We start from the raw sequence: 11,641 nt of genomic DNA, 5'->3' as shown, positions 1-11,641 counted from the left end.
TGGGTGAGGTGGCCGTGCCAGGGAGACACTGCGTCCCCATTCTGGCCCATGCAGTGACAGCTCTGAGGCCAGAGGGACTGTCAGGACTCCTGTGTCCGTTTTGGAAGAGTGACTCCGCAGCTCTTGAGTCCTTATTGCTGCACCAACGCCTCAGCGTTCCTGCCCTGAGCATGGGTTGGGACCTGATGACACAAAGCGGGAGGCAGCACCTGCGTTGACTGCCCTGTGCATCAGTTTCACCATTTCCAACCCCATAACTCTTGGAGGCAGTTCTAGGGTGTCTCCACTGCCTCCTCCCAGCCCCAGGAGCTGGGGGAGAGGCCCCAGCATGGGACTGCTGCCCTTAAAAAGGCACCAGGGAGTTTAGCAAACACTGGTGGGGCGGGGCGGGAGGCAGGGGCTCATTGCCTGCCCCAGGGGCAGCCCCTATGCTGCAAAGGGGCAGGAGATGCAGGGACAGCACCCCCCCACACACCCCACCTCACCCCTAGGGTGGGCTGTGCTCATCCTGCTTCTAAACCCTCCTGGGGTGGGTGTGAGGGCTCAGTACACCGAAGGTGTGGGGCTAGGCTTTGAAGAACAGCGTCAGGCTCAGCGACGAGGGGATTTGTGGCCAGGACGTGCAGTGCCGGAGGAACTTTTTAACTACTGGGACGTGGGCAATGCTACCAGCAAGCTGGTAGATGCTACCCTGAGCATCTTTGGCTTTGCACAGAGCTGAGCCTCCCTCCCCCCAGCCGCTATGGGGCATTGGCACCCCAAAAGCACAAAGATGGGAGCAAAAAAAGAGGGAAAAGTCTCAGGGAGGAACATCTCCCTGGTATGGGATGCTGAGGGTGCAAGGGCCCAAGTCCAGTGCCTCCTTGGAGGCTGCAATACACCAGCCCCATCACCTGGTGTGGTTTTGGTGTCTCAGGCATGCTAAATGCACAGCACAACCCCTCCCCCCCCCCCCCCCCCCCAGCCACCTCCCTCCCAGGCAGGGTTGGTCCTGCCAGGGTCAGAGAGGGCCAAAGGCCATCAGACGTTGCCCCATGAACTGGAGGTAATTCCATTTCAGTTTTGCTGGAACGTCACTTATAAGGACTTGTGTCTGGCTTGTTTATCAAAGCATAGCATAAAAGGAACAGACTCACCAATGGGTTATTGCCTCCCAAGCATCCCCACATAGATTTTTTTTTTTTATAATAATTAACTGTGCTGGGTCCTACCATCAGCCCAAGGTCAATTTAATGCAATAAAACACCTTATATGGCCATATGGCTAACACACCATCACTTAGCCTATTTAGGGTCTTTGTTTAGAGAGGATCCGCCTCTGAGGTTTCACGGGCTCGCTGGTATTTATACCAACAGCACATCGGGACTCGGTCCCAGAGGAAAGGAGCTCTTGCGTCCGTGGTGAGTATTGCCCAGAACTGATTTCTCTTTGCTTGCAGGAACAGGAAGGAAAAAAACGCCCTGTTTCCCCCAGGGGCTTTGGGGTGCCCTAGGGCTTCTGGAGTAGCCTCAGCTCAGTTTGCACAGCACAGGGAGGTGCAAAACCCAGCACGACCCCTCTGGCCAGGGTCTTCCGCAGAGCTGAAGAAAGCTGGGCTGCAGCCAAAGTGGGTCATGCATTTCCAGTCATGGAAAATCCCCACTTTTTTTTAATATATTTTTGGGCTATTTGCCTGCTTTCCTCCAGTCTGGAGAGTGCATCCGAACGTTTTTTCCCATTTTTGGGAAAGGCTGCAAGGGGCCCTGCTGCCACTGAGATGGGATCGGCAGCCACTGGACAAGAGGGCATTGCCTGCCTCCCTGCTGCCCGCTCGGGGGGCACTGGCTCGGGACAGTAACACCGGAGCTCCCTGGCAACAAGCCAATGGCATAGAGGCTTTGGAACCAATTTTGGTCATCGGATGGCACAGGAGGAAGAAGTGGCACTGGCGTTGGCCATCGCCCCGCTCTGAGCATCGTGGCCTGTGGAGGGTTTTGCAGAGCCATGCATCCCCACAGCTGAAGCTTCCCCTGCAGCAAAAGGACTCAAACCCTCAAATCATCGAAAGCCCAGCCTAGTAGCACAGCGTAACCCTGTCTCTCCCTCTCCTCACCGCCGCATTTAATGCTTTTTCCCTCCACCCCCACCCCAGCTTTTCCCCCAGGTCCCCCTGAACACCAGCCTCTCCCGGCCCCACCATGTGCGAGGAGGAGACCACTGCTCTGGTCTGTGACAACGGCTCCGGGCTCTGCAAAGCTGGCTTTGCCGGTGATGATGCCCCTCGAGCTGTCTTCCCCTCCATCGTGGGGCGGCCTCGGCACCAGGTGGGTACCTGGGGGTCTCTCAGCTCTGCTCCTTCCTTTAATGGCTTAAATAAGGCTAATGCGGCTGTCTCTCCTGGTGGTGTTAGGGTGTCATGGTAGGCATGGGGCAGAAAGACAGCTACGTGGGTGACGAGGCGCAGAGCAAGAGGGGCATCCTCACGCTCAAGTACCCCATCGAGCATGGCATCATCACCAACTGGGATGACATGGAGAAGGTGAGAACCTCCACGGGACAGGGAGCGGGCAATGGCTCCAGGGTCCATGGGAAGACCCAACTTGTTCTCTGCCTGCCGTAGATCTGGCACCACTCCTTCTACAATGAATTACGTGTGGCCCCCGAGGAGCACCCCACACTGCTGACCGAGGCACCCCTCAACCCCAAGGCCAACCGTGAGAAGATGACCCAGGTATGGCGCTGTGCCTGCCACGGGGCGGCCCCTCCACCCAGCTGCCCCATGAGGGTTTTGGGGCGGGAGTTGCTGAGCATGGGGGGAACCCGTTCAGGGAAGTGACGGGGGGTGACAGGAACAGGCAGGGGTTAAAGCTTTGTGCTGCAGTAAGGGCAGAGAGCTCCACAGTTAACTCACAGGCCGTGCACAGGCTCAAATGTCCACACTGTGCACTGACCCACGTGTTTTTCAGTGCAGTGCACAGCCTCACGGTTTTTGGTGTAATGCAAGGTGGAAACCCATGTCCCCAGCTAACTCACTGCCTTTTTCACCCTTCCTTGCAGATCATGTTCGAGACCTTTAATGTCCCTGCCATGTATGTTGCCATCCAAGCTGTGCTTTCCCTCTATGCATCTGGCCGCACAACTGGTGAGTACCATGCGTGGTATCTGCCTGCTGGGACAATTTGAGATGCTGTTGAGCCCCATCCCTTGCCACTCTCCCCTTCCCAGGCATCGTCCTTGATTCTGGGGATGGAGTCACCCACAATGTGCCCATCTATGAGGGCTACGCTCTGCCCCATGCCATCATGCGTCTCGACTTGGCTGGCCGTGACCTCACCGACTACCTCATGAAGATCCTCACCGAGAGGGGCTACTCCTTTGTCACCACCGGTATGGGGATGGGGAAGGGGGTGCTGGGGTTGGGGGCCACCACTGAATGTGCACTGAAACCACCTGCCACCGTCTTTTGCAGCCGAGCGGGAAATTGTGCGCGACATCAAGGAAAAGCTCTGCTATGTGGCCCTGGACTTCGAGAATGAAATGGCCACAGCTGCCTCCTCCTCCTCACTGGAGAAGAGCTATGAGCTCCCTGACGGGCAGGTCATCACCATCGGAAACGAGCGCTTCCGCTGCCCTGAGACCCTCTTCCAGCCCTCCTTCATCGGTGAGCCCACCCAGTATTACCCCACCGCAATGGCAAGCAGGTGGTGATTTTCCAGTGGTGCTCCGCAGCAGTGTTTCAGGGTGTCCCTGCAGTGCGTGCACCCCAAATGCACCCAAACTGTGGGATGAACCCACGGGCAGCTCTTCTGGGGAACACTGAGGGGGAGAGGGAGGGAAAGAGGAAGGCTGGAGAGCTGACAGCTACCTTCTTATCCAGGCATGGAGTCCGCTGGCATCCATGAGACCACCTACAACTCCATCATGAAGTGTGACATTGACATCCGCAAGGACCTGTATGCCAACAACGTCCTGTCTGGTGGCACCACCATGTACCCTGGCATCGCTGACCGCATGCAGAAGGAAATCACAGCACTGGCCCCCAGCACCATGAAGATCAAAGTAGGTGGGGGGGAACATTCAACCCCCAACCCTCCCCACTTTGGGGCAGTCTGGAGGGTGCGGTGGACTCCATCCCGCCCTAACGGCCCATGTCTTGCCAGATCATCGCCCCACCGGAGCGGAAGTACTCGGTGTGGATTGGCGGCTCCATCCTGGCGTCCCTCTCCACCTTTCAGCAGATGTGGATCAGCAAACCCGAGTACGACGAGGCCGGGCCCTCCATTGTCCACAGAAAATGCTTTTAAGCACCCCCTGCCCGCTGCCTGGGCTGGGGCGCCCTGCTCCTCCTCTGCCCCCGCTGCTCCTCCCTGCCGCCCACTGCGCAATAAAGCCTTTTCTCCAGGCTCTGCCCCTTTTCTGAGAGATTTTGGGGAGTGTGTTGTGGGGTGGGAGGGATTGGGATGGGAGGCAGGGGTAATGGGAGAGGCGCAGAGAAGCCCCGACCCCCCGTTCCTCTGTTGGTGCCCCCGAACTCATGTTTATGCCCTCAGTCTCTTGGTGGTGCCCTCAACCCTATGGGGTCGCCCCCAACTTCATGTCGATGCCCCCAGCCCCGCGCTGCTGCCCCGAACCCCACGGCGATGCCTCAACCCCCCCCCCCCCCCCCGGTGGCAGAGCCCTATTGATCCCCCATCGATCCCCTATTGATGCCCTCAGCCCGCGGGGGCGGCCCCGTCTCTCAGGAGGCGCCCCAAACCTGACGCTGGAGCCCCCCGGCCCCGTGGAGGGGCCCCAACCCGCTACCACCGCCCCCAAGCCGGTACCAGCGCCCCCCACCCCCCGCCGCTGCCCCCTCCCCGCCCCGGGGCCGGGGCCGCCCCCTTCCGATCTCCCCCCCCCCCCCCGGCGCCGCCGGGCCTTTAGAACGTCCTCGGTGCGTCCCCAGCACGTCATCAGCGGGCGGCCGTGACGGGAGAGGCGGGAGCGGCGGCGGGATGGGGCGGTGCGGGGCCGCGCTGCGCCTGGCGCTGGAGGGGAACATCGGTACCGGGGGGCGGGGGCACGGGGGGGGGGCACCCGCGGCTGGGGGGCGCCTCTCCGTGCGCGCGTGACCGCGCCTCTCCGTCCCCGCAGCCGTGGGCAAGTCCACGTTCCTGCGGCTGCTGGGCAGGGCGTTCCCCGAGTGGCACCTGGTGGCCGAGCCGGTGGCCCAGTGGCAGAAGGTGGCAGCGGGTGCCGAGGAGGTGAGGGGCCCCGCGCCGCGGTGCGGGTCGCGGAGAGGGGGAAGCGGGGGCTGGGGGAGACGGCCCCGCGTGCTGCCGTGGGGTCGTGCCATCGCCTGCCCCCCCCCCCCCCCCACCTTCGGCAGGCTCCCGGCTTCGGCAACCTCCTGCAGCGGCTGTACCAGGAGCCGTCCCGCTGGTCCTTCACCTTCCAGACCTTCTCCTGCCTGGGCCGGCTGAAGGCGCAGCTGGAGAGGCCGGCGGGGCCAGCGTCACCCGTGCGGGTGTTCGAGAGGTCTGTGTACAGCGACAGGTGCGGCGCCCCACAGCCACCCCTCGCGTCCCTTACGGTGTCCGGTGTGACGGGAGCAGCCCCGCCGTTGCTTCTGTGTTGGCCGTCACAGCCTGGCCGCTGTCCGGCAGTAGCGCTGCTGGGGCTTTGCGTGACACCACGCACCCTTGGGTGCCTCGGGCGATGCCGCACTGATGCTCAGGTGCTTGCTGAATAGAGCCTGTCTCTTTGTGCTACAGCATGGAGATGCTGATGTGTTCGCCATGCTCCTGGGCTCATGGGTTCCACGCTGGCCATCATCGTGCCACGCGTACTGCCTTCCCTGCGGCTTGCCACCCTGTCCTCTCTGTCCCTCCCTAGGTATGTCTTCGCAAAGAATCTCTTTGAGACCGGCCACCTGGACATGCTGGAGTGGGCCATCTACCAGGAGTGGCACTCCTTCCTCCTGCAGGAGCTGGGTGACCGTGCCGCCCTGCATGGCTTTCTCTACCTGCGGGCCACCCCACAGGTGACAGAGCCCTCGGAAGGAGAGGGATACAGGACGTGTTTTCTCTTCGTGGGGTTTTTCAGGTGCCTGAACTGTGTTCGCCTTGCAGAGGTGCCTGGAGCGGCTGTGGCGGAGGGCGAGGGTGGAGGAGCGGGGCGTGCAGCTGCTGTACCTGCAGCAGCTCCACACGCAGCACGAGCGCTGGCTGCTGGAAAGGAGCACCAAGTGAGTCCTGGTGGGGATGGCACAGGGCCGCCGTGACATCCAGCTCCTCCAAACCCATGAATATCGGGGTGTTTGGGGGACTGCGTTGCTCTATCCTCTTGAGGCAATGCCATCGGGCACCCAGCCCTGGATATCCCTTATTTTTGACCTTCTCTATCTTGTACAGGGTGCATTTTGCAGACATGAGGCACATGCCCATCCTGGTGCTGGACGTCGACGGGGACTTTGAGCAGGATGCAGCCATGCAGGACATCCTGATGGCGCAGGTGTGTGGAGTGCATGTTGGGGCTCTTTTGTGGCTGGAGTTGGAGTCAGCATCGTGCTGACCTCCAGGCTTCTTCTGTAGAAGAAGCAAAGCCGGTGACAGACCAGGGATGCTCTGTCTGGTTACCATCACAACGTCCTTTCCCTCTTTTCAACTTTTTTTTTTTTTTTTTGCAGGTAGAGTCTTTTGTGAAGTCACTGCAAACCAAAACTGTGCCACCACACCCTGACCCCTGCTGAGGCTCCACAGCCCCAGAGCTACCAAACCCTACTGCAAGGACAAGGGAACAAACCTGGGTACTGCTCCGTTTGGGGGCTAGAGGTGTATTTATTCCACCAGTGGCATGGAATGCTTTTAAAAGAGTATTGGGAGGTGCAGTGTGACACACTGGGAGACCCATGCCCTGCTGCACTGCTGTCTCCAACACATCTGTTGCTGCTCAGCAGGGATTCACAGCTGCTCTGCAGCATGGGTTGAACATGCTGGTTTCATTCCAAAGGAAAGAATCTTTGTGCTTTTATATGTGTTTCGGTTACATCAAAACCCTGTTACTTTTTTGTTTGCTTTTCTTTTTTCCCCACATAAATTAAAACCAAAGCTCTTCTGTGCTTTGAACCAGGGAGGGGCATGGGGGTGAACTTGCTCCCTGCACTGGTCTGGAAGTTGAGGCTTGAGCGGGGGTCACCCCCCCTAGTGCCACCCACTGAGGACAAAGTGACCCAGGGAGGGTGTTGGCCCCATCTCTCCCTTTCCTTGCAGCCCCCTTCTGGGGGATGGTGCCAGGATTGCTTTTCTGGGGAAAATGTTTGGAAAGTTGCACGTGGGGGGAGTCTTCAGTCTCTTAAATCCCCTTTCTCCAGGGCCAGGTGAATTTTCCCCCTAAGTGGCTTTTAGGGCCGGGAACAGCTTGTGCATAAATAAATAATAATTAGTCAAAGAGGCGTTGTTTCTCCTATTTTTATTCTTCCTGAGCATTTGTGGCTGATGAGAGTTAGGGACCCCGAATTGCTGATTGGCATGGGGGCAGAAAGTGCCCAGGTGTGTTTCCTGGGGCTGTGCTGGTCTGGGGAGAAAATAGGGATTTGATGCCTTCTTGGTGGATGATGCCCAAGCGGTGGGTGCCCCTTTATGGGGGCCCCTTGGGTTGTGGGGGCCTCTCCCAACACCAATGGGATGCGAGGCCCACTTGAGGGTGGCTGCAGTGGTGTGGGCGACCCTACATAAACAGGGATGGGCTGGGCCTGAGCAAGTGGGATGGGGCACCTGGCCTCACAGTATTTGGGGGGGGGGGAAGGCAGGGTATGGTGGGACAGGAGGTGCAGTGCCAGGACTGGGGAGGCCACAGCAGCCAGGTTGCTAACACCAGGGTTTTCTTGAGCAACTCCACGATAACAGTGGAGCAGGACCCGCACAGACCCCACTACCAACCCTTCAGTAACACCTGAGTGGACACTGATGTGGACCCACACCTGACAACCATTACAGCCAGTACAACCCTGCAGTATCGATCTGGCACAGCCCAGTGGTGGACAACCGTACAATAACAACAGAGTGGCGATGCCAACGTGGACCCAGAGCTGACAACCTTACAAGAATAACCTGGTGCAACCCCACAACTGACAACCCTACAATAGCAACCTGCTGCAGCCCCATGACCGATGACCCTACAACAACAAACCGGTGCAGCTCCATGGCTGACAACCCTACAATAACCTAGCGCTGACCCACAGCCAACAAGACTGCAGGAACAACTTAGTACTGACTGACAGCTGACAACCCTACAGTAACACCAGAGTGGGGGAAGCTGACACAGACCCACTGTCAACAATACTACAATAACAACCCTCTACAGACCCCCACCAACACCCCCCCCCCATTCCCATGCATCCCCCACAACACCACCAGTGTGCCCAGCCTCTGGGAGGCCCACCCCCTAGACTCCCAAGGCTTCAAGGGCTGGGTCCCTCCCTCGCCCCCAGCAGAGCCCAGAGTGGGAGCTGCAGAACAAAGGATGCGGCAGCAGCAGTGTACATCTCCTTGCTGCGGGGCCCAACCGGGGCACCTCGCATCCCTTCCCTGGCCCACTCCTCAGCCATGCACTTTGCTCTGCACCAAACCTCCCACTTTTGGGGCACGCTCTGTGCCATCCCCCCCTTTTTTTTTTTTCCAGGTAACACTCAATATACCAAGGGGGGCATGGATGGATGGACATAAAGTTGCTGCTGTGCTGCAGGCTGAGGAAGGCTGAAGTTTTGCAAGGACTGTTGCCGCAAGAAATAAAAAAAAAAAAATGGGGAGGAGGGATGGAGGAATTGGGAAAAGCTGAGGGTTTGCAGGGGTGCCAGCACCCGGCTTTGCAAAAAGTTTGATGGTGCAGATGCTGGCTGGTTGAAATTGTGGCTTGCTGTCTGGAAATCAAAGTTGGGCCCTTGGCGGGGTCACATCGCTCCAGAGCTTCCCCCTGTCCCTGAAGAAGCCACAGCAGTGGGGGTGAAGTGAGGTACCCCCCCCCCCCCCCATGCCTCACTGGCTGTGGAGAGGGGTGGGAGATGGGGACAAATCTGACACCAGCGGCTTGGTGTGATGAGAAGATGTGAGGAGCAGGGAAGGAAGCTGCCACTGCTTCACTTGGAGGTGAGTGCTGCCCTGTCCTCCCCACCATGTACATTTGGGGTGATCAGGGGCAATTCATGCTGCCGGTGGGGACTTGTCACTGCGAGAAAGCACAACTGGCAGGGGAGGGCAGGGGAAGAACCTTTCTGGTGCTTTTGTTGTCGTTGTTTTTTAAGGTGTTTGCATACAAGATAATGGTGTTGCCTTAAAGGCAGCTGTGATTGCTTATTCTGCCCCCAAAAATCTCAGCTGGTCCTTGGGGTGTCATCACAGCACCACCACATGGCAGGTGACAGTGGGGGTGTGTCACAAGGCAATGAGAAGTCTCCTGCACTTCAACTTTATTTTTCTTCGAAATTTGCCTCTTCCGTCAAGTATTGGTGTTAAAAGGGCAAAACACTGTGCCACTCCACTCACCCATGTCGTTGGGGGACCTTGTGAGAAGGGGACAGCCCTGTCCCTAAGCCACCCCAACCAGACGAGCATCCCAGGCACCGACTGCTAAGCCAACAAGTTGCGGCAGTTTCTGTATCTGCATACCAGACCAAGATCACAGCACTTTGCTCCCTCATTTCTAGTTTTACTGGTTGGGGTGGGTGCAGTGAGATGATTTATTATACAGCATATATGGTTCTTAACCACAGGGGATGGCAAAGAGTGGCCCTTCCTGGTCCCTTGTGTATGTTTTTGGGGGAGTTCCTGGCTTTTTTGGTTATTCAGAGTGGAGTTTTTGCTCCTAGCAAAGCTTTAAGCCAAGAGGTGGGGATGGGGCAGTGCTCCCTGCTTGGCTTTTTAGGTCTCAAAAAGTATTCCTCCTTTGCTTTTCAGGGCCTCACTGCTGCTGCAGGTGGATAAGCAGCTGCCCAAACTGGCAGGATTTTACCCTAAAAATGCAGGCAACATGCCAGCTGAAGTGGCTGAGAGCAGCTGAACTTGAGGACCCCCAAGTCCCGCTCAGACCACTTTCCGTCCCTGCATTGTAAATCAGACCTTTCGCCTCCCAGCAGGAAGGGCTTTGCCCTTATGAAAAAGCCATTAAATAAATCTGTGAGCCTGGACTTTGGGGCTGCCTTTCTCCATCGCTGCAACTTAAAAGGTGGCTTGGGAAGATGCTGCAGGGGCCAGCGGAGGGGCTTCCTCAGGGTCTCCCTGCACCATGGGGCAAGAATTGCTGGTGGGTCCCTGCGCGCCCCAGGCTCGTCCTCATGGCCTCAGGGATGTGCCTCTGTTCCCACGTCCTCCCACCTCTCCCGGGGGTTTGGCGGCACCAGGACCGGTTCTGCCCGTTCCTCCAGCCACGCTGCCTGGTGTTGCCAGCTGGTTGTTGAACCTCCCTGTGCTCAGCATCATTGCCCCTCAAACAGTCGAGCTGCTGCACTTGTTCCTTTTCCTTTGGGGCTTCTTTGAGCCCCAAATATTTTTGCAAAGGAAGATGCTGGAGGCCAAAATTTAGCTTCACTCAGTGGGCCGGCAATGATGCCTTCCCCAAATGGTTCTCCCATCTTCTCACTCCACTGCCATAAATAATGAGCATCTCACCAACAGCTCATTACCAACACCAAAAAACACACAGCAAAGCCCTGCTTGGGTGATTCCTACCAGCTTTGGGGGGAGCAAACCCCAGTGGGAAACCCTGGTGCCAAGGGGAATGGGTGCACCAGCCCACAAACCGTTTTTATGGTGCCAGTGGGCCAAGTTGCAATCAAAGCACCTAAATGAATTTGGCAGCCTTTCTCCAAGCCAAAAGTTGCAGAATAGGCATAATCTCATTGAAAGCTTTACTTAAAGAAAGTTTCTGAATTTGTCTTTTGGGCAAGGGGGTTTCCCTGGTTTGTGTTTGCTAGCAGAAAAAGCTGTGAAATTGCCCCAAACGGGGACGAGAAGGGTGGCATTGCTGAAAACACGTTGGGGTGATGGCTGGGAGCAGCCAGGGCACAGCACCAAGGCTCATCCCATTTTCAGCCATGCTGTCATCCACAGGACACTAAGACGTCCTTGTTTGACATGGTGCAATGTTCACCCGTGTCACTACTCCCACCCTGAAAATTTTCCAGATTTAGGCTGTTGATGTGATCAGCTGGGCACCGGAGGAAGAGGGTGGGAGGAAGGAGACACCTGCATTGACTAAATCCACTTGTAATTTTGCAGGGCAGCAAGCAAAACAAGCGGTGGCAGGACCTGTTGCATGGACTGGCAGCTGAGGCGGGTACAGCTTCAGCCACTTCGGAGGTGGCTGCAGGGCCATCAGCCACGCTGCACCTTGCGAGGCGCAAACAGGAGGGCCCCAGCCCCACGCACGGGTCCATCCACGCTCCCATTTATTTTAGCCAAGGTGCGGGCGAGCCGCCGCCATTTCAACAGGGCCCGGCCCTGTGCAGCCCTAGCAGAGAGGCCAGCAAAGAGCTCGGGGCCGGGCACGCCGCCCCCGGCTTCGCACCTTCGGGGTTCGGCACCCGCGGCTCGCTTCCAGCGCGTCGCTCGGTCGCGAACCGCTTTGTGCTGCCCAAACCCTGCCCTCCCGCTGCGCTCGCCCCGGCTGGGCCCCGAGAAAGAAGCTC

General features: G+C 58.0%; 2 protein-coding genes across 3 annotated transcripts; both read left to right on the top strand.

Annotated features, from left to right (window-relative positions):
• Nucleotides 1-1,242: 1,242 nt before the first annotated feature.
• Nucleotides 1,243-4,381, top strand: ACTG2 (actin gamma 2, smooth muscle). The gene is made up of 9 exons (XM_013199248.3): nucleotides 1,243-1,400; nucleotides 2,132-2,303; nucleotides 2,390-2,518; nucleotides 2,600-2,710; nucleotides 3,037-3,121; nucleotides 3,205-3,366; nucleotides 3,449-3,640; nucleotides 3,857-4,038; nucleotides 4,140-4,381. The coding sequence occupies exons 2-9, from the start codon at nucleotides 2,178-2,180 to the stop codon at nucleotides 4,281-4,283; spliced, it is 1,131 nt and encodes a 376-aa protein (XP_013054702.2). The 5' UTR covers nucleotides 1,243-1,400; nucleotides 2,132-2,177; the 3' UTR covers nucleotides 4,284-4,381.
• Nucleotides 4,382-4,911: 530 nt separating this feature from the next.
• Nucleotides 4,912-7,407, top strand: DGUOK (deoxyguanosine kinase). Of its 2 annotated transcripts, none has more exons than XM_066983489.1 (7): nucleotides 4,912-5,022; nucleotides 5,113-5,222; nucleotides 5,348-5,496; nucleotides 5,854-6,001; nucleotides 6,090-6,205; nucleotides 6,372-6,471; nucleotides 6,647-7,407. In XM_066983489.1, the coding sequence occupies exons 1-7, from the start codon at nucleotides 4,974-4,976 to the stop codon at nucleotides 6,707-6,709; spliced, it is 735 nt and encodes a 244-aa protein (XP_066839590.1). In that variant the 5' UTR covers nucleotides 4,912-4,973; the 3' UTR covers nucleotides 6,710-7,407. The 2 variants fall into 2 exon arrangements, with proteins under 2 accessions (XP_066839590.1, XP_066839589.1); XM_066983488.1 differs by having other exon boundaries at nucleotides 5,348-5,514.
• Nucleotides 7,408-11,641: the final 4,234 nt, after the last annotated feature.

Source organism: Anser cygnoides, chromosome 26 (assembly GCF_040182565.1).
Source record: "Anser cygnoides isolate HZ-2024a breed goose chromosome 26, Taihu_goose_T2T_genome, whole genome shotgun sequence".
NCBI classification, from domain to species: domain Eukaryota; kingdom Metazoa; phylum Chordata; class Aves; order Anseriformes; family Anatidae; genus Anser; species Anser cygnoides.
Note: the sequence above shows the minus strand (reverse complement) of the source record. Positions and strands in the feature narration are given on the sequence as shown.